Source organism: Hyla sarda, chromosome 13 (assembly GCF_029499605.1).
Source record: "Hyla sarda isolate aHylSar1 chromosome 13, aHylSar1.hap1, whole genome shotgun sequence".
NCBI lineage: Eukaryota > Metazoa > Chordata > Amphibia > Anura > Hylidae > Hyla > Hyla sarda.
This window is the reverse complement of record NC_079201.1, coordinates 27,291,617-27,315,093: the sequence shown is the minus strand read 5'-3', so window position 1 is coordinate 27,315,093 and position 23,477 is coordinate 27,291,617. Positions and strand designations below refer to the sequence as shown.

Below are 23,477 nucleotides of genomic sequence, written 5' to 3'. Positions count from 1 at the left end.
TTAAGGGTTAAATTAACTATCCAATATTTTAAGTGGACATATAAGTAACATGTGACCAAGTATTATCGAAATATCTCCAGCCGTTTGGAAGTTATGCAGTAACATATATTTCCCATTGACTTGTATGGGACTTTAAACATAAACCCCGCCCCTGGCAAATGGGGGTGAGTAAGGGTTAAATCACCTATCCTACGTTTGTTGTTGACATATAAGTAACATGTGTGCCAAGTTTCATGTTAATATCTTTAGCCGTTTGGAAGTTTTTGTGGAACATACACACATACATACACACACATACATATATACATACACATACATACATACATACATACACATACATACACACACACACACGTTGAGTTTTATATATATATATATAGATTTACAAATCTGTTTAACTTTCTGGAGACAGTTGATATATAAAAAAAAAAAAAGTTTTTTCCTGGAATACCCCTTTAATTCCATATCTAAAATACTGAAATAAATAAGCAGAGTAACTTGAATACTACACCTCACCTCCATCTACTATGGCTTCGTAGGAAACTTCCAAAAGTAAGCGCAGTTGTGGATCCATGGTATGAGCTTGTTTTGGGTGGACGCCGAAAAAGGAGGCATCAAATTTGTTGATTTCTTTGAGTTTTCCATTTCTGGTTGGTAATCCATATAGTCCTGGAACAATAATATACAAATATATTTATTATTATTATTATTATTCTATTGTCAATAATATATTTTTTTGTTTATTAATTTTATTTGTTGTCATACAACGGCAAAACACTAGAGAATATGGAAAAAACCCCAACTCAGGTGCAGATCAAATCAGTGTAGCTTTATTTTACATCATGCCATAAGCAACAGGTAACAGGTCAGAAGTGACGCGTTTCGGCCAGGTGCTGGCCTAAGTCACTGCCTTAAAAATATTAGTCGATAGTACAATCATTTTTTTTTTTCCCATTAGGGATAGATAGCTAACAATAGAATAAATGCTGACTATAAATGTCTCCATAGATCACATATACAGTATAGTCTTCATTACACCATGGATGTAACCACTTACCCGGTTTCCACCTTCTGTCATCCTCTGTTACCATGTCCACTCCTCCTATAAGGTTTTCCCAGAATTCTTGCAGATTGTCTGATTCTGGGAGCCTGCCCGCTATTCCAGCTATTACAATGTCCTCCATGTTTGTGCTGTGGCCAAAAGAAAAGTTTTGAAGTTTAGAATAACATTTATTTTGTTTACAAATTGTTTAAAGGGGTGTTCTGGGACATTAACATAACCGCCATATCCTTAGGATAGGTCATATTGGTGGGGGGTCTGACTCCCAGCATACCCACTCTACAGGTGACTGAAGGTACAGCAAGGATGTAATAGAATGTGTCCTGGGTCTGACACGACATATTCTCTTCCCCTTAAAGGGGTACTCCCGTGTAAAACTCTCTTTTTTTTTTTTTTTTTTTTAAATCAACTGGTGCCAGAAAGTTAAACAGATTTGTAAATTACTTCTATTAAGAAATCTTAATCCTTCCAGTACTTATTAGCTGCTGAATAGTACAGAGGAAATTATTTTCTTTTTGGAACACAGAGCTCTCTGATAACATCACGAGCACAGTGCTCTCTGCTCACATCTCTGTCCATTTTAAGAACTGTCCAAAGTAGGAGAAAATCCCCATAGCAAACATATGCTGTTCCTAAAATGGACAGAGATGTCAGCAGAGAGCACTGTCCTCGTGATGTCAGCAGAGAGCACTGTGTTCCAAAAAGAAAATCATTTCCTTTGTAGTATTCAGCAGCTAATAAGTACTGGTATTTTTTAATAGAAGTAATTTACAAATCTGTTTAACTTTCTGGCACCAGTTGATTTAAAAAAAAAAAATTCCACCAGAGTACCCCTTTAAATGTCATTTTAGTAGTTTCCATCTAGTTCTGATCATGGCTGACTCATGTGCTTGGGCCTTTATCCCCAGTAATAGGCTCAGTAACCGGCAGGAAATAGAAACTGGTTTAATCACCTGTCAGCTAAAAGTCACAATGTTCTCTCTCACATCTCCAACGAATCACTGTTACATAGTAACACAGGGGGAGATTTATCAAAATTGTGCAAAGGAAAAGTTGACCAGTTGCCCATAGCAACCAATCAGATCGCTTCTTTCCTTTTGCAGAGGCCTTGTTAAAAAGGAAAGAAGTGATCTGATTGGTTGCTATGGGCAACTGGGCAACTTTTCCTCTGGCCAGGTTTTCATAAATCTCCCCCTATATAGACTGTAAGACTGAAAACAACACACTTCCATCCAGTCCAATCTCCTGACTCCAAATCTGGCAATCAGAAAAAAAAACTAGATTTTGTGAATCACATGGGCAAAAACCATAGCAAAACCAGGTTAAAAAAGTGTTAAAAAAACATGCAATTTCAAAAAGAACATGAAAGATCTTATTGACATCAATGGGACCTTTTTTTTTATAACAGTTTTTACCTATGTGAATAAGCCCTTATGTTCCAGAAATGTATCCAGGCCCGTTCTGAACTCTTTTAGTAAGTTCACCATGACAGCTTTATCTGGAAGAGAGTTCCACAGTCTCTCTGCTCTTACAGTAAAGAACCCCCTTCTGAGTTGGAGATTTGTCCTCTAGAGCAGTGTTTCCCATCCAGAACTCTGTATTGACCCTTCTTATGTAATTACATAGTTATTAGGATTCTTTCACACTGTTAAGCAGTGTCCATTGTGAGACAGTGATAGGAATGTCATATGTGGATACCAGGTTTCAGGAAGCACATATCTCATCCAGAAAAAGCTGTGTGAGATATTGGAAATCCAGAAATTGTTAAATCCCTGGTGAGACTTAGCTTTCAATGGACTTTGGTAAGTCCTGTTATCTGGCCTGATTTTTTATGAGATGAAAGGCAGGTTTGGTAGTGGGGCATTTATTCCCGTTCCTGGGGCACTTCAAGTGTTAACACTAGTCCAGATCAGCACAGGTGCTGAAGGCAGATCGTCACTGGCCTTTAAAACTAGGTGAGAGTCTGCCTGAAAGTGAGGCTGTGGGGAATCATTGATGGGAGTTGGAGTGTATAGACAGGGAAGAGATCTATATAGTTAGCACTGTACAGTGACCCCCAAACTATGATGGCCCCGACATACGATCATTTCAACATACAATGGCCTTTCAGAGGCCATCCTATGTTGAAGGCAGCATCAACGTACGATGCTTTTATATGTCGGGCCATCACATAAATGGCTATCCAGCAGCGCAGACTGCTTCAGCTGCCACCGGGTAGCCGTTTAATGTGCCCCTGTGAGTGTCACTCACCTGTCCCCGACATTCCGGACCGTCCTCTTCATGCTCCGCTGTATGGCCATCGCTCTCCTTCGTCATCATCACATCGCTGCGTACTCCGTCCCATTATCCAATAGGAACGGCATGCGCAGCGACGTGATGACGGCGATGGAGAGCAACGATCCAGGGCAGTGGCGAAGGTCCGGAGCGGCGGACCTATATATTATAGTCCATACTACACAATATTTATGTGTAAAATCATATTACATAATTGCACTGATGAAAGTTGTATTTTGGACATCAAGATCCCATGTTTAGCTGAGCGATGCAGGGACTCCAAATTTTGTGGATGGCAATGTAGTCCGCACGGTCCTAGTGCTGCCAGATCGATCTCCAGCAGAAATTCTGCCCAGAAATTCCACAGTGTGAATTTAGCCTAAGCGTCTATTCACATGGCAGAATTTCCGCTTGCGGAATTCCACCTCAAATTAAAGCCCATAGACTTCTATGGGATTCCGAACTCCCATTCACACTTCTGAATTTCTGCTTGCGGAATTCCGCCTCAGATTAAAGCCCATAGACTTCGCAAGCGGAAATTCAGAAGTGTGAATGTGAGTGCGGAATCCCATAGTAGTCTATGGACTTTAATTTGAGGCGGAATTCTGCAAGCGGAAATTCTGCCATGCGAATAGACCCTAAGGCTCGGTTCACACTGCGGAATCTCCGGGCAGAAAATTTCCGCCCAGAGATTTCGAGTGCAGCCAGCGCTGACGGAATCAGTCGGCGCTAGGACCCTGCGGACACTGCAGTCTCCAATAGACTGCAATGTGTTCTGCAAGTATTTCCACCTGAAGAATGAACAATTTCCAAGCGGATTTTCTGTTCACAAATTCCGCTCCAAAAATTCTGAAGTGTGAATTTGTGAACGGAAACCCATTCATTACACTATACATTTTAGCAGGCGGAATTTCTGCCTGCAATTTCAAAGCGGAATTGCAGGCGGAAATTCCGTAGTGTGAACCTAACCTAACAAAGTATCAAACAAGCTAAGAGCTGTGAGAAAGACTCCATATTCCCGCAGGCTACCACAGGAACACAGGATTTTTGGTGGTGGCTTATGGGATAGCACTGGGGTCCTGGATTCAACCCTAACCAAGGACGACACCTGCTTTAAGTCTGTTTGCTCTCCCCATGTAATATTCAGATAAAATAATACTGATAGAGTCACTAAGAGTTTGGCCCAAGTGTATTTGACACAGACAATATAGAGGTAATACCAACTAGGAACAACAATTTATGATCAATAAAAACGGATAATAATACTTGCAATGTTAGGAAATATATCATGACACCTGCTTCAGAGGAGCTCTTTGACAACTATATGTTGTGGTCTTTAGGGAAGAGCTACGCTGAGGCAACGGTCCTATGAAAAGGGGGTCACTGCTAAACTGAGGGTATGTTACTATGCAGGGGTGGTCATGGCTACACTGAGGGTATTGTCCTATGTAGTGGTAGTCAGGGCGACACTCAGCGTATGGTGCTATGTAACATAATCAAATCTACAATAAGGGGACAGGTAGAGGTGGTTAGGGCTACACTATGGAGACAGTCCTACATAGTGTTGTCATGGTTACAATAAGGGCATCCGATGTAGTGGGGGTGAGGATTATACTGAAAGTTTGTCCTACACATTGTTGGTCAGGGCTACAAGGAGAACATGCTCCTATGCTGTGGTGGTCAGGGCTACACTGAGGGTATGGTCCTATATAGTGGAGGTCAAAGCTACACTGTGTGGACAGTCCTATGTGACGTTGGTCAGGGCTACAAGGAAGGTACGGTTCTAAGTAGTAGGGATCGACCGATATCGTTTTTTTAGGGCCGATACCGATAATCTGTGGAGGTTAGTGCCGATAACTTATACCGATATTCCGGTATAAGTTATCGGCTATTTATCCCCCCGCGACACCGCTGTAGATCACTTATTTAAAGCGGGCGCGTTAAATCAATGAACTGCAGTGGCTTTTGCGGTGCCATAGGCCACCGCCGCCACCCGCTTCTCTCCCCCTGCCTGTCCGGGGGTCCTGAGTCCTATCACCACCACCGCTCCCCCCACCGCCGCACCGCGACCGCGGTCAGGGCTGCGCTGTGGGGATAGTCATACATAGTGGTGGTGAGGGCTACATTGAGTGTACGGTCCTTTGTACTGGTGGTCAGGACTACACTGAGGGTATGGTCCTATGTACTGGTGGTCAGGGCTACACTGAAAGTACGGTCCTATGTACTGGTGGTCAGGGCTACACTGAGAGTACGGTCCTATGTACTGGTGGTCAGGGCTACACTGAGAGTACGGTCCTATGTACTGGTGGTCAGGGCTACACAGAGTACAGTCCTATGTACTGGTGGTCAGGGCTACACTGAGAGTACAGTTCTATGTACTGGTTGTCAGGGCTACACTGAGGGTACGGTCCTATGTACTGGTGGTCAGGACTACACTGAGAGAACAGTTCTATGTACTGGTGGTCAGGGCTACACTGAGAGTAAAGTCCTATGTACTGGTGGTCAGGGCTACACTGAGAGTACAGTCCTATGTACTGGTGGTCAGGACTACACTGAGAGTACGGTCCTATGTACTGGTGGTCAGGACTACACTGAGAGTACGGTCCTATGTACTGGTGGTCAGGGCTACACAGAGTACGGTCCTATGTACTGGTGGTCAGGGCTACACAGAGTACGGTCCTATGTACTGGTGGTCAGGGCTACACAGAGTACGGTCCTATGTACTGGTGGTCAGGGCTACACTGAGAGTACGGTTCTATGTACTGGTGGTCAGGACTACACTGAGGGTACAGTCCTATGTACTGGTGGTCAGGACTACACTGAGGGTACAGTCCTATGTATTGGTGGTCAGGACTACACAGAGTACGGTCCTATGTACTGGTGGTCAGGACTACACTGAGAGTATGGTCCTATGTACTGGTGGTCAGGGCTACACTGAGAGTACAGTCCTATGTACTGGTGGTCAGGACTACACTGAGAGTACGGTCCTATGTACTGGTGGTCAGGGCTACAATGAGAGTACGGTCCTACGTACTGGTGGTCAGGGCTACAATGAGAGTACGGTACTATGTAGCTCTGATCCACATGTAGCAGAAAACCATGCCTACATATTATGGATACTCTGCATAAAAAATTACTATTTATCATACAAATTGTGCCACCAATAAGGGAAAGATTTAACAGAAGTGCCTTTGTTGCCCAGAGCAACCATACAGAGATGAGCTTTCATTTTCTACTCTTCCCTTGACAAAATGAAAGCTGCACTGTGATTGGTTTCCATGGGCAACAAAGACATGTGGGTGTGGCTATCAGACACGTGTGTCCTACTGCTACACGACAACATTAACTTGTATACATATAATATACTCTCAGTGTATCTGATATAATATTGTATTATACTGTGTTTCATATAACTGAATAAATTACATACATATATATTATACAATATAACATATAAATGAATAAATTACATATATATATTATTATATTATACGATATAACATATAAATGAATAAATTACATATATATATTATATTATACAATATAACATATAAATGAATAAACTACATATATATATATTATACGATATAACATATAAATGAATAAACTACATATATATATATATATATATATTATACAATACAACATATACATGAATAAACTATATATATATATATATATATATTATACGATATAACATATAACTGATTATATATATATATATAGATATCTCTAGCATATTGTATTATACTGTATATCATATAACAGAGTATATTACATAAATATACATATTTCTGTGAAATAATGGTAGAATATTGAATTATACTACATTGAAATGTATATATTATATCCTATCAATTCATCGTATCTAATATAAAAGAGTTACAGAGAACGCTCGCCATCATGCGGGTAACACATAAGGGGAGGGGGTAAATGTCTCCCTCTGAATCGAGCACAAAGCCGTGATGAATTAGCAAAGAGGCCCTTCTTCCCATGGCAGCACTCGGGCCTGGTTCACTCCTAGCTGTGAATTAGAATGAGACTCGGCCCCATAGGGTAGAACAGTGTGCTTTATTTATGCAGCTACTGTAAGGGAAGGCATTTTGTGCCTAAGGAGCTGAGCACCATCTTAACACATGCAGGATTGTGGATGTCAGCTAGGAAAATGCCTCCTCCGTGAAGCTCCGCGATGATGGTACGCAGATGGGATTACTCGTGCCCTACAAAGCCTTGTTATGTGACGAACAGGCCCAGGTTTCCTCAAGGAGATTAAAAAAAATGTCCTTTCTGGATCAGAAAGTGGCTGTATGAATTTATAGATAAAGATGGCGGATGATTGAGTCAACCTCTGCGCCAGCGTTGTAGCTGCCAGAGTACTTATATTAAGGGGGCACTCAAGTAATGACATTCATGAAACGTCAGGGGAGCACTGAGACCTGCTCATTCTGGTCCATTATTCAATGTCATTTCTGGAGAACCCCTTTAATGGAAAGCATCCAATAGATGTGCGCCGGAGATGAGTTGGCCACTATTAGTATGAAGGAACATGTCCTACTCATGGCCTATATAATGGAACTTACTAAGGCCATGCTCCTCAGTCTGGCCTAAAAGGTTATGGAAGAACTCTAAATGTTGTACCAAACCCTCATTTATTTAAGCATAATGGGTTAAGTCAGGGCTAGAAAATCCCTGGGAACTCATAACCAATATTCCTAAATATCTGCTGGTGGTGTCTAACCCTATGGATGTTTCCAATTGATGTATAGTATATGAATATTCTTATTATTTGGATACTAAAAGTAACGGGTTCATCTCTGTGTTAAAGGGGTATTCCGGGCAAAAACATTTTATCCCCTATCCAAAGGATAGGGGATAAGATGTCTGATCGCGGGGGGCCCGCTGCTGAGACCCCCCGCAATCTCCTTGCAGCACCCGCATTCTATGCGGGTGCTGAATCTCCAGTTTGGGAAACCTCCGGGTTTCCGGGACTGGGGACTTGACGTCACACCACACCGCCTCCATACATGTCTATGGGAGGGGGCGTGATGACCGTCACGCCCCCTCCTATAGACATGAATGGAGGGGGCGTGACGTCACGTCCCCAGTCCCGGAAACCCGGAGGTTTCAGCACCCGCATAGAGATCGCGGGGGTCTCAGCAGCGGACCCCCCGCGATCAGACATCTTATCCCCTATCCTTTGGATAGGGGATAAAATGTTTTTACCCGGAATACCCCTTTAAGTTCAGGTTACTATGTAACAGGTTAAAATTTTTTTCTCAAATTGTCTCCAATCAAATCCGTTCTCAGGACTCACTAAGAAAGAGTGTCAAGCACTGAACTTGCCACTTAAAGGGGAATTCCACCTTTGGCGATCACAAGATAACATCGGTGGAAGTCCATAAATTATAGGGGCCTGTAAAAAAGATCTATTCATCCCATATGTAGCTTCTGGGCCCCAATGCAAAATCGGTGACAGGGCCCTGTGTCAACCATGTACAACCCCCTATAGTTATGCCCCCGTGATCCAGCACATGCCAGTCAGCAGGTAGGGGTATCGCATGCCACACAACCCATATAAACTACTTAGATAATCTTATACCCCAGAGTCACTGATAATCTTATATGTGTATATATATATATATATATATATATATATATATATAGATGCAAATCAAAACATTTTTGCTGTATTTTCAGAAGTATTCCGAATATTGGGCAGACTAGATGGGCCAAATGGCTCTTATCTGCTGACACAATCTATGTATGTATATATATATATATATATATATATATATATATATATATACACACACAGGGGACAAGCTGCTACGAGGTATGGGCCCTCTTGTCTTTGGAGATCCTTTGCAGTCACATGCATTGTATGCTACACATCTAATACCATATTTTATGATTATTTTGCAAAATAATAATAATAATAATAATAATAATAATAATAAATAACAGCAATAGTGATAATAAATAAGTCATGAATAACAATAATAGGGATTACAATAAATAAGTAATAAATAACCAATGAATAATAAATCATCTTCACTCCAGGGTTAAGGCCCATTTTCCTGGGTTGGTCCAATGAGAAAAGTACCAATAATGGGAGATATAAAGGGTCGGCCATGCTGTGGGTATAATGCCTGGCAGACCACCATCCAGGCAATGCCCTCCCTGGGGGAGATCATGGGCACATTTTGTGCATTGTCTTGCAGATCTGCTCCCTGATGTCCCTCCCTCTGCTCCATCTTTTCTGGATCCAGGTCGCTGATGCCCTAGATGTGCTGGGTGGCATCTCTGGCACTTACCTCTGCCTGGCCGATGTGTCTGAGGGTCTCTTCAGGTGATGCAGCAGTCTCCTCCTGTGCCCCCTCCCTGGTGAGGTCTCTCCGGTGCCCCCTGGTGCAGTCTCTGGGATGTCTCGGAGCTCTCAGCCTCACTCTCGGAGCGGCACCGTCTATTTAAATGACAGACATCCTCTGCCGGCCACGCCACATGGGCTGACAGCTTCTCCCTGCAGCCGTCCAATGAGAGAGGAGGCCGGGCTCCGGGGTGATCCCCACCCCAAACCTGAAACCTCTGCAAAGAGGGGAGGAGAGTCACAACCTGGGGGAGACCTGGGAGCTGTGTACACGAATACACCGGGAGCACAGCGGAATAAGACCTATACCGGGCGAAACGTGTCAGTACCCTATGATCATGTGCCAGCTGCTGATGCCCAAATAACAATGTGCCAGCCACATATACCCCGATGGTCATGTGCCAGCCACATATACCCCTATGATCATGTGCCAGCTACATATACCCCTATAATCATGTGCCAGCCACATATACTCCTATGATCATGTGCCAGCCACATATACCCCTATAATCATGTGCCAGCCACATATACTCCTATAATCATGTGCCAGCTACATATACCCCTATAATCATGTGCCAGCCACATATACTCCTATAATCATGTGCCAGCCACATATACCCCTATAATCATGTGCCAGCCACATATACCCTTATGATGATGTGCCAGCCACATATACTCCTATAATCATGTGCCAGCCACATATACCCCTATAATCATGTGCCAGCCACATATACCCTTATGATCATGTGCCAGCCACATATACCCCTATGATCATGTGCCAGCCATATATACTCCTATAATCATGTGCCAGCCACATATACCCCAATAATCATGTGCCAGCCACATATACCCCTATGATCATGTGCCAGCCACATATACCCCTATGATCATGTGCCAGCTACATATACCCCTATAATCATGTGCCAGCCACATATACCCCTATAATCATATGCCAGCCACATATACCCCTATAATCATGTGCCAGCCACATATACCCCTATGATCATGTGCCAGCCACATATACCCCTATAATCATGTGCCAGCCACATATACTCCTATAATCATGTGCCAGCCACATATACCCCTATAATCATATGCCAGCCACATATACCCCTATAATCATGTGCCAGCCACATATACCCCTATAATCATGTGCCAGCCACATATACTCCTATAATCATGTGCCAGCCACACATACTCCTATAATCATGTGCCAGCCACATATACCCCTATAATCATGTGCCAGCCACATATACCCTTATGATGATGTGCCAGCCACATATACTCCTATAATCATGTGCCAGCCACATATACCCCTATAATCATGTGCCAGCCACATATACCCCTATAATCATGTGCCAGCCACATATACCCCTATAATCATGTGCCAGCCACATATACTCCAATGATCATGTGCCAGCCACATATACCCCTATAATCATATGCCAGCCACATATACCCCTATGATCATGTGCCAGCCACATATACCCCAATAATCATGTGCCAGCCACATATACCCCTATGATCATGTGCCAGCCACATATACTCCTATGATCATGTGCCAGCCAATATCCCTATAATCATGTGCCAGCCACATATACCCCTATAATCATGTGCCAGCCACATGTACCCCTATAATCATCTGCCAGCCACATATACCCCTATGATCATGTACCAGCCACCTATGCTCCAATGATCATGTGCCAGCCACATATACCCTATAATCATGTGCCAGCAGCTGATGCCGAAATAACAATGTGCCAGCCACATATACCGCTATAATCATGTGCCAGCCACATATACCCCTATGATCATGTGCCAGCCACATATACCCCTATGATCATGTGCCAGCCACATATACTCCTATAATCATGTGCCAGCCACATATACCCCTATAATCATATGCTAGCCACATATACCCCTATGATCATGTGCCAGCTACATATACTCCTATAATCATGTGCCAGCCACATATACCCCTATGATCATGTGCCAGCCACATATACCCCTATAATCATGTGCCATCCACATATACCCCTATAATCATGTGCCAGCCACATATACCCCTATAATCATGTGCCAGCCACACATATTCCTATAATCATGTGCCAGCCACATATACCCCTATAATCATGTGCCACCCACACATACTCCTATAATCATGTGCCAGCCACATATACCCCTATAATCATGTGCCAGCCACATATACTCCTATAATCATGTGCCAGCCACATATACTCCTATAATCATGTGCCAGCCACATATACTCCTATGATCATGTGCCAGCCATATATACTCCTATAATCATGTGCCAGCCACATATACTCCTATAATCATGTGCCAGCCACATATACCCCTATGATCATGTGCCAGCCATATATACTCCTATAATCATGTGCCAGCCACACATACCCCTATAATCATGTGCCAGCCACATATACCCCTATAATCATGTGCCAGGCACATATACTCCTATAATCATGTGCCAGCCACATATACCCCTATAATCATGTGCCAGCCACATATACCCTTATGATGATGTGCCAGCCACATATACCCCAATAATCATGTGCCAGACACATATACCCCTATAATCATGTGCCAGCCACATATACCCCAATAATCATGTGCCAGCCACATATACCCTTATGATGATGTGCCAGCCACATATACCCCTATGATAATGTACCAGCCTCTAGTGTCCAATAACAATGTGCCATCCAAAGATGCCACTATAATACTATAATGGTGTGCTAGCCACAGATTTACCTAGAATAAAGGTCCAGCCTGCTCCCATTAGGTTATATCAGTGTTTCCCAACCAGGGTGCCTCCAGCTGTTGCAAAACTACAACTCCCAGCATGCCCAGACAGCCGTTGGCTGTCTGGGCATGCTGGGAGTTGTAGTTTTGCAACAGCTGGAGGCACCCTGGTTGGGAAACAATGGGTTATATCAATCACAGATCCCAAATATAAGGATGTTCTAGCCACAGCTGCCCCTGTACCAGAGTGCCAGCCAATGCCACAGATGTGGTCTCAACAACATCTCCCAGGAATACAAGACCCAAAAGTGCCACCCACAGGAAATGTCCATATGTGTCAGCCACATAAATGTTCCCCTATTTTAAATATGGAATCTGGTTGCTAAGGGCAACAGCTTCTCCTCTTGTGTTCACTCAAGTCTCCCCCCCCCCCCCACCAGGGTGTATTAGAATCACCACTTGTGCTGTATACATATATACTACATTTTGATGTAGCTATAGGGGCCACATGGGCCACACGAGAGGACGACAGTGCTACAGAGAGCACTTACTGGTTAGAAGGGCCGGGTAAGTGCCGTTTCACATAGCAACCGATTACATTGCTTCCTTTAGTCTTCAGAGGCCTTTTTAAAAATGAAAGCAGCGATCTGATTGGTTGCTATGGACAACTGCACCACTCTGCCTTTACACAGGTTTTGATAAATCTCCTCCATAGATTTTACATATAAACAGCTTTGTTACTCCTACAGTGGGCAGCATATTAGGATATACCAGAAAGTATGGTTGAATGTATATAGCCCACAGAACCACCTGTCATGACTGACTACGTTTTTGGGGGGCGATTTATCAAAACCTGTGCAGACGAACAGTGGAACAGTTACTTCTTTGGGAAGTAATACCATTGCCCTGGTTTTTGTGGGTAAGGGTAGGTTCACAGGACGGTATGTGCGCCCAGAATATTTCCACGCAGACATTCCCCAGGGTGCAGGCACCGAAAGAATATGCTCAGGACCGCTCAGAAACGTCCACATAGACAGCAATGCATTTCCAATTGGATTCCGCAGAAAGGGTTGACATGTCAGTGCCTTTTGCAGAGACTGGAATCAGAATTTCCACAGCACAGGATTCGGTCACGGAAATTCCACCGTATGCACGGTGCAGCATTGAAAACAATTGGACTGAAAAATGGAATTTGTAAGCGGAATTGTGCCTGCCGGACACTTAGCCTAAACACTTAGCCTTTCCCTGCACCACTGCTGGTTTCTACATACGTCTCCCCCACACACATTCTATCTATGGCTGGATTCACATATATCCGGCGTCCGGATCAGTCAACCCAGCTGAAAACATGGCGAGACTCATGACAAAGTGCATCAGTTGTTTAGGCTCTGGCGTCTATTATTTCTGAATGGTGGATGGGGGAATGCTGCAAGATGCGTTTCCCTGTCCTGCGTTTCCGTGTCCAACTATTTGGCATCAAAATTTGGAATCCAGATGAATGTGAACTGTCCCATTCAAATAAAAGGGATCGTCCAGCGTTTCCCTCCAGCGCTTTTCTACAGGCCTGGCTGTAATGGAAAACGTAACCCTATCCTAAGGACAGGGTATAAGTCTCAGATCGCGGAGTGTCCGACCACTGGGACCCCCCACGATCTCCCTTATGGGGACTTGGCTTTCCTGGCCAGATACCGGGTGTCGACCACCGCACGAATCGGCGGCCAACACGCCCCTTCAATACAGCGCTATGGCAGTGCCGGAGATTGCCGAAGGCAGCGCTCTAGCTCTCACATAGAGCTGTATTGAGGGGGCGTGTCAGCCGCAGCTATGTGTGGTGGTCGACGCGCCCCCTTCCCGCAGACTTCCAGGGCCCCATATGGGAGATCGTGGGGGGTCCCAGCGATCAGACCCCTCCAATCTGAAACTTATCCCCTATCCTTGGGATAGGGGATACGTTTTCCAGTACTGGAGTACTGCTTTAAGGGGGCCTGAGCAAGACCAGTCCAAATTGGTAAGGGGGCCAAGAGTGACAAATCTGGAAAACAGAGCCACAGCACCCTTACTGATGAGGGCACACAGCGAATCAGTAGGGGTGCTGAGAACCTGACAGTGGGCTAGCTATATTCTTAGCCCGGAAGACCCCTTTACATTTAATACTTCAGAATCTAAACCAGTGGTCTCCATACTGTAGCCCTACAGAAGTTGCAAAACTACAACTCCCAGCATGCCTGGCCAGCCAAACAAAAATGAGGATTCTGTTGCACCATGCACACTGCAGAATTTCTGCAGTCGCATGCACCTGCCACCTGCTTGTGAATTCTATGCCATACGGCTATTTTTTTAACAGCCAAATCCCAACGGTAAAAAAAAAGTTGTTCAGCGGAAAGTTGAGCAAAAATATTTTGGATGCTCAGATGTGATTTGCTCTGGTGCGACATGTTGTAGTGCAAGCCTTAGGGTTGTGTCAACACTACGGAGGCTCCGCACTGAATTTCCTACTAGATTTTGCATGCAGCAGCCTCTTTTTGCTTTCAGTGGGAGGCTGCTGCTCAGTTCAGAGTGCGCACGTTCCGTTTACGGAATTTACGCCGTGGAACGGAGTCTGCCAAAAGAAGGAACATAGATATATCTTTTTGTGGAATCTGCGAGCAAAGTCTCATTCATCAATGCGACCTTGAATTTTGTGCCTTCGTTTCACGGGAAATTCTGTGTGAAATAAGCGCCGATTTGAATGGCGCACATCCACTGAGGAAATAAGGCGAGGAGATTCCTTGCAGAATTTGATCAATGTGAATGTACCCTTAGGGTTTGTTCAGACGAGCGGATTTTCCACGCGTATTTTGCTGCGGATCCGCCGCTGAAGGACCTCTATATGCTGCCTTTACATGTGCCTGTTCGGAGCGGCAATACGCCGCTACCAGCAGACACACTGCGATGTGTGAGTCCTCGCGCGCATGCGCAGTATACTTGCAGATCGTGGCAGCTCTCTGCCTAGCTCATTGAGCAGGGGGAGCGGCCGCGATGTGTGCGACTACACCGCGCATGCGCGGCGACTCGCACATTGCTTCAGTGTGTCTGCACGTAGCGGCGTATTACCGCTCTGAGCAGGCACATGTAAGGCTAGGTTCACACTGTGGAATTTCTGCCGGAGATCGAGCCGGTGGCACTAGGACCACGAGGACTACAATGGTTAACCCATAGATGGCAATGCATTTCTGAGCAGATCTCCCAAAAAATCCATCCAGAAATGCATTGCAGTCTACGGGAGCAGCAATGCAGTCTGCTCGGTCCTAGCGCCGCCGGCTCGATCTCCGGCAGAAATTCTGCAGTGTGAACCCAGCCTAAAGGCTCCATACAGAGGTCCTTCAGCTGCGCATCTGCAGAGTAAAATCCGCTATAAATCCGCTCGTCTGAACGTACCCTTAGGGTCTATTCACACGTACAGTATTCTGCGCAAATTTGATGCGCAGGATTTCGTGCTGTGCTCAGTCATTCAGTTTACATTGAAATCTGCAGCAGAAAATCCTGCACATCAAATCTGTGCAGAATACTGTACGTGTGAACAGACCCTTAAAAGGAATGTCCATTTTATAAAGGGCAAACGGGAAATTACAAACTTATTCCTTATGCACATCGGCGTTTCCCAACCAGCGTGCCTCCAGCTGTTGCAAAACTACAACTCCCAGCATGCCCGGACAGCCTTTGGCTGTCCGGGCATGCTGGGAGTTGTAGTTTTGCAACAGCTGGAGGCACGCTGGTTGGGAAACACTCTATATGTAGATATAAAAGAAGCCCTACAAGCGCTAATTCTATTTATTAACCCATGCCTGACCAAACTGGTATTCCCTAATTGTGCTGATAGGATATGTCGTGACCATAGGTGTGTTAGAGAGAAAACCCACATAATCCCATACCAGCCAGTTCTGGTCTTACTATAGCGCCTCTACTATAGGAAGAAACAACTTATAGCCAGAGTACCGTTATGTTAGTGTAGCTATAAAAGAGGGATGACCCTCCCCTTCCAAACAATGGGGTCTCTTGTACTTTTTCCCAAAACACCAGCAGACCGAGAATGAATACGTTTTCCCCTACAAACCTCATAATAAAAAAAAAAATCTAATTGTAGTTGTCACGGTAAATGCCCCTATATCCAGGAAATCCAGGATTAGAGTGTAGTTCTGGTATAAAGGTCCCGTTACTGATATATTAGGGAATTATTCCCAATGGAGGAACCATCTAAAAGACAGCAGGGTGTCTGGGTCTCTCTCGACTGACAGAAGTAGGGCAATGTGCGACAGATGCAAACTACCCGGCCCTGCCCTTCTTATCAGAAGACTAATGTATTCCACTTAGTCTGCGTTCACACGGCCGTCTAGACCCGTCCCGTTCTTCTCCCGTCAAAAAAAAAACAAAAAAAAAACAGACTATAAAAAAAGAAAACAGACAATAATGCTCTGAGCATGCTCAGAAGTAAAAACGGACCAAAAAAACGAATTGAAAAAACGGATGCAAACGGATGACATTAAAGGCTCATCTGTTTTCCATAGACTTCAACATTAAATTTACTGTATCCGTTTTTTCTTCCGTTTTTTTGCCGGAAGAAAAAATACTGCGTGTGCCGTTTTTTCTGCCGTAAAAAAAAACCGGAAATGAGCGCAGACGGGTACAAATGGATGTAAACGGATTGTAAAAAAAAATCCCATTGACATGAATTGGTAGTTTTTGAGTAAAAAACAGAAGGGTATTAATACTTCTGTTACAATATTTATCTGTTCCAGGACGACCATTGTATGTTAAAGGGGTATTACAGGAAAAAACTTTTTTTTTTTTTTTTTCTATCACCTGGCTCCAGAAAGTTAAACAGATTTGTAAATTACTTCTATTAAAAATCTTAATCCTTCAAATAATTATCAGTTGCTGAAGTTGAGTTGTTCTTTTCTGTCTGGCAACAGTGCTCTCTGCTGACATCTCTGCTTGTCTTGGGAACTGCACAGAGTAGAATAGGTTTGCTATGGGGATTTGCTTCTACTCTGGACAGTTCCCGAGACAGGTGTCATCAGAGAGCACTTAGACAGAAAAGTGCTCACCATTGGGCTGGGAACCGCTCCCAGTCCACCGCCACACTCCATCCAATACGGCCATCATGCCATCCAATGGTGCCTCCAGATACCTCTCCTTTCCAGCCAACGGCTGTCCAAGCATGCTGGGAGTTGTAGTTTTGCAACATCTGGAGGTCCACAGGTTGGAGACCACTGCCATAGTTCATACTGGTGACATCTCTTGCCTAGGTAAGTCATGCACAAGTGCCCTGCCGTCCACATGATGTTAAAGGGGTACTCCGCTGAAAAATATATAAAATGTAATCAACTGGTGCCAGAAAGTTAAGCAGATTTGTAAATTACTTCCATTAAAAAATCTTAATTCTTTCAGTACTTATAAGCTGCTGTATGCTCCACAAGAAGTTCTTTTCTTTTTGAATTTCCTTTCTGTCTGACCACAGTGCTCTCTGCTGACACCTCTGTCCATTTTAGGAACTGTCCAGAGTAGGAGAAAATCCATATAGCAAATCTATGCTGCTCTGGACAGGGAGCACTATGGTCAGGCAGAAAAGAAATTCAAAAAGAAAAGAACTTCCTGCGGAACATACAAAAGCTTATAAGTGCTGGAAGGATTAAGATTTTGTAATAGACATAATGTACAAATCTGTTTAACTTTCTGTCATCAGCTGATTTAAAAAAAAAATGTTTCCCAGTGGAGTACCCCTTTAAGGAAAATGTGATTCATTAGACCAGGCTGCCTTCATGGTCCAATTCTGATGCGTTCGTACCCATTGTAGGTTTTTTAGATGGTGGACAGAGGAAAACATGGCACTCTGACTGACCTGTGGCTACATACTGTGTATTCTGACTTGTGTAGGATCAGACCAAATGGGCAAACTGGCCTTGACTCCCTTTGTATAAATGATCCTTGGGCAAATATTAATAATTAATATTTAATTATGACTGTGAACAATGGGGCCACTTCTGGCACAGCACTGTGTTGGTAATGGTACTATCTTGAGAAACTGCTGAGGGGCTATGTCTCCTTGACTGTAAGTAGTATTGGGGTCCCAGTGGTCAATACCCCCAACAATCAGATATCAACAATGTATTTAATCGCTATAACTCAAATGCATATGGTGAGTAATAATTCCAGCTTCATAGCAAAAGGCAAGCTAAATATAACACCTAAGGCCAAGGCACGATGAAGCCGTTTTGGGGGGGGGTTGGTCTAGTTTGGGTGCCACCGGGCCGTTTTAGGGCTAGGTGGCACGGACTGTGTGAAGGGAGTTATTTAGCCCCCCCCCCTCCCTTTTTTCCCTTCCTCTATCAGTATGGGAGGACCAGGGATTAGTAGGGGTTAAGTAAGGGAGTGGAGTTATAGGGCAGGAAGGGGTGGGCTATGGGGGGATATATAACGCTGTGTTTCCCCCCTCCCCTTCCTCTTACCGGTTTGTTCCAGCAGGAGTTCCCACCCTCCCGCCCCCATTGGTTCATGCTCTGTTTTGTTGTTACTCCCTGTTGTATCCATATATATAATAAAATAAAATAAATCTATAATATAAAAAAAATAAAAATAAAACATTTTTACACTAGTGAACAACTGTCTATCATATTGTAAGTTGTGTTATTGTTGGTAGATTTGGGATTGCTTTATGTCTCGGTTTTTGATTTATTAAGTCACAGCTGGCGGTACAGGAGTTAGTTCATTAAGAATGGAGGTGGATGGCTGAGTTGCCCGTCAGCTAATGCCGGCAGCTGGCAGTGCGCTTCCTCTCTGGTTACCAACCTACAGGAGGTTTGGGGTTAATTTTATGATATGTAACGGAGTTAATAAAGCTGTGGCCGACCCCCACATCCACTTAAGAAAGTAATCGGTTGTCATGTCGTTATTATGGTAACTAGGGGAAGAAAGGGGATGTGTTGGCGGGATAAAGGAGTTGTGGCCTTTGGCGCAGTCCTATCTTCTTATGATCACAAAAATTCTGTGTTTCTGAAAGCAAAGCCATGACATGAATAGAGGACTTTTTCAAGGAAAGACAGAACCTTTTTTTTTTTTTTTTTATCTATTAGATTCACAAACTTCATCTGAAAAACCTGAACACAACTTCCATTTGGCAACACCACAAAACAACTTCCCTACATGTTTTACCTCCAAGATGACATTTTTGTGGAATTTTTTCCTAAAAATGTGTGTATTAGTATTGGTCATTTTCCTTGGAGTTTTATTCATGGCATTTATATGTGGTTCTTTCATCATGTGACTTAAGGATTTCTATTGCATGGTGTTTTTTTTCCAATTTTTGGGAGGAAAAACACCACAATGTTTTGGAAAAAAATAAAATGCCATACTCTCAGAGCAAGCTGCCACTGAGCCTACAAACACCACTAAAGGGTGAAACATGCAGAAAAAAGGTATATAGGCATGGGGTTCCATATTTTCTGATTGTCTCCCATCTAACATCTGGTCGCAGCGGTTTTGGCCCAAAATGGAGTAGTTGTTTTCTTGTTTTTTTTTAATGCCCTATGTGTTTCCAGCTTAAGGGTACGTTCACACGGGCGGATTTATTTGCGGGTTTCCCGCTGCGTATTTGAAAGGGGTCAGGCTCTTCTTGGCTGTCCGCAGCAGATTTTCCACTGCGGAAAATCTGACGCAGACCCTACTGACTTCAATGGGGCTTGCGGCAGATTTTCCTCAGTGGAAATTCCGCAGCAGAAAATCTGCTGCAGACAACCGCAAGGAGCCCGCCCCATTTCAAATACGCAGCGGGAAACCCGCAAATAAATCCGCCCGTGTGAACGTACCCTTAGGACACTGTCACACATTATTTTGCCCCAGCATATGTAGATCAAAAACTGAATAAAAAAATACCGCACTTTTGAAGGGTACGTTCACACGGGCGGATTTAGACAGATTAGACGCAGATGTGAAGCCAGCCTTTTTTTTTTTTTTTTTTTTTTTTTTTTAAGAGTCATTAAAGGGGTACTTCAAAATTCAAATCAACTGGCTCCAGAAAGGTATACAGATTTTACTTTGATTTAAAAATCTTAATCCTTCCAGTACTTATCAGCTGCTGTATGCTGGAGAGGAAGTTGGGTTTTTCTTTTCTGTCTGACCACCTCTGTCCATCTCAGGAACTGTCCAAAGGATGAGCAACTACACATAGCAAACCTCCTACTCTGGACAGTTCATGACATGAACAGAGGTGGAAGCAGAGAGCACTGTGTCAGTCCCAGTCAGTCCCAGTTTCTATGACTCCTGAATTGAAGTGAACCGCTGAGAGTATTTTTCTTTTGTCCCCAGGCTGCCTAATAAAATAATAAAAACCTTTTAACTCACCTTCCTCCACTCCCTCATAGCTATGGTATCAGGGAGCTCTGTCTGCTGCCGATGACATTGCTTTTCCCTAGCTGCAGAACGTAGTGTCTGAATCTAGGGGAACGGACAGTGCCGCTCACCAATCACTGGCTGAGGCGGGACACCGCTGGGGCGATTGTTTGGCTGAGCAGTGCTGTGACGGGGGCTAAGCTCAGGTAAGACACTCCCCCTCCCATAGACTTGGATTGAAAGGGCGAGGCGTGACACCATGAGGGGGCGGGGCTATTACATCACGAGCTCCCGGTGCTTGCTCCAGCATTCGGAACAGTTTGTTCCAAACACTGAGCAGCGGAGTACCCCTTTAAGCTAAATGTTCCTTTGTGAACCCCAAGCTGTTCACACATGCAAATGAATGAGGCCCCCATGCATCTCTATTGGATAGAGGATACATTTTTTAAACTGCAATACTACTTTAACACCTTTCACAAATCCAGAAAAACTGTTTCTTGAATACAGCTTTAAATACTACAGCTTATGAGTCAAAATAATGTAGATTTGGCCACTGTCCCTTGTAATAGCTCAATTTTTGAAAACTTATAACACAAGTACATGACAATGTTCTCTGCAGATGCATGTGCAGGAATTGAAGGTTCTCACATTTTTAAAGGAGTACTTCACTGGAAAACAATTTTTTTCAAATCAACTGGTGCCAGAAAGTTAAACAGATTTGTAAATGACTCCTATTTAAAAATCTTAATCCTTCCAGTACTTATCAGCTGCTGTATGCTCCAGAGGAAGTTGTATTTCTTTCTGGAGTTCTTTTCAGTCTGACCACAGTGCTCTCTGCTAACACATCTGTCCGTAATTTACAAATCTGTTTAATTTTCTGGCACCAGTCAATTGAAATGAAAATGTTTTCCACTGGAGTACCCCTTTAAGCCTTAGAACTAATGAGGATCTTCATGGGTTGATTATACGTGGTGCAAGGTGCAACATATAGGAATCCACTTTTCTCGCTCTTTTCACTGTAATCTGTAACTCTGCACTCAGAAAGGTGTATCTAGGAAAGTCCCCCTGACTTGGCAGACAGCTCTGATCTGACTGTAGGCCTGAAATAGGTCAGTGAAAGACAGAAAGGTCCTTGTATAACTTATCCTTTCTTGAAACTACTATCCCTCCTGGAGGCTAGGACAATGTGGAATACATCGCAGCAGGGACTGGAATCAGAATTATGGACAGTAACTGAAGGTGAGTCCTAGATAGGTTGAGGCCTAGGAACGTCTGGAGCTAGCTAAAGTATGTGTGGCTCTGGAAAAGGCCAGACTCAGACTCAGGACTAACTGGTTTAGGGCCACCATTTTCCCCAGGAAAGGAGGGTTGGACTAGGGATTTTTTCCTGCATTCCAAATCATCAAACCGCTGTACAATAAAATGCAAAACATGAAAGAAATATTAAAAATATTCCAGGATTTTTTTTTTTCATTTGACTATGCTACAGGGGCTGTAAAGTTAGTGTAGTTCATAATATAGTGTCTGTACCTGTGTGGGACGGTTTTCTCACAATTCTTCTGTGATTTTCACCCCAATATTTATTTTTAACAGCATACAAAATGACTGTTGTCTCAGATTTTTCCCAGGTTGCAATGCATAGTCCTGACTCACTAGTCAGCTGATGACAGGGAGCCTGTCTGCTTCAATGGGTAGAGGGATCGCTTGGTGGGAGAGAGATCAATCTGCAACAGCTGTAGGCACCCTGATTGAAAACCATAGGTCTTTTAAATGGATGCAGCTCATTTATGCTTTAATGTGTGGGAGGGAGGAAAATGGAATTATGGGATTTGTAAGCAAAAAAGAAAACTCAAACAGGAAATACCAGTTCACAAAAAGCTAGCTACAGTGTTATGGTAATCTCACAACATAGCCATTTAGCCCCAAGACAAGCTCAGATCCTTTCTAAGCATGTCCATTACTGTCTGCCAGGTACGTACTAAAATCACCTTATGGGGGGGATAACCCCTTCAACCCTTGGCACTCTGGTTACCTCAGTGTATGCCTGAAATAAAGTAAAATACAGAAAATACATTTGCAACGCATATTTACAATTCTGAAAAACCCTGATGGGTAGCAACTTCAAGTACTGTACAGGGACACCACATAAATATATCCACACTACAGGGCATGTATATTCCCCCTGGTAACTACCAATATGCACAACAGATTTTCCAGCTTTTTGGTCATTTATGTAGTGATCCAGGAGCAGTGTGTGTATCGTAGCAGAAGGCAGAATTGCTTTTCTAGTTTTTGGGAAAGCTGGGTATAAGAAAATCATATCTACAATAGTGACTTGCCTATTTGCGCTAGTTATACGCAGTTGTAATATTGTCTACCTTACAACCACAAGTCCCAGCCCAACCATGGTTCTAAAGACTTGCACGGATCTTTCTATAGATCTTTATATGATGATGTCAGTTTAAGTCACTAGTTTCATAGTTGGGCATGAAACTGGCATAGAAGGGGACTGGAAAATATTGGAGATAGGGTTCAATAGGGACCACTGAAGGTGGCTTTTTCCATCATAAATCCTAGACCTATTTATTAGGGTTGTTCATCCATATCATGCCATGGTACCTGAGTGAGTGGTCTAATCTGGACCTCTGGTAT

At 43.6% G+C, this 23,477-nt stretch overlaps 1 protein-coding gene across 2 annotated transcripts in view; it reads right to left on the bottom strand.

The window, feature by feature from the left end:
- The window catches only part of FASN (fatty acid synthase), a 111,223-nt gene extending 98,190 nt beyond the window's left edge, over positions 1 to 13,033 (bottom strand). The window contains exons 1-3 of one of the 2 annotated variants that reach the window (XM_056550027.1): positions 13,013 to 13,033; positions 1,058 to 1,191; positions 517 to 669 (exon numbers count right to left, since the gene is read on the bottom strand). In XM_056550027.1, coding sequence (XP_056406002.1) covers positions 517 to 669; positions 1,058 to 1,184 — 280 coding nt within the window. In that variant the 5' untranslated portion in view covers positions 1,185 to 1,191; positions 13,013 to 13,033. Of the gene's footprint in view, positions 1 to 516; positions 670 to 1,057; positions 1,192 to 9,648; positions 9,957 to 13,012 lie in introns of those variants that run through there. The other variant, XM_056550025.1, reaches the window with a different exon arrangement.
- Positions 13,034 to 23,477: the final 10,444 nt, after the last annotated feature.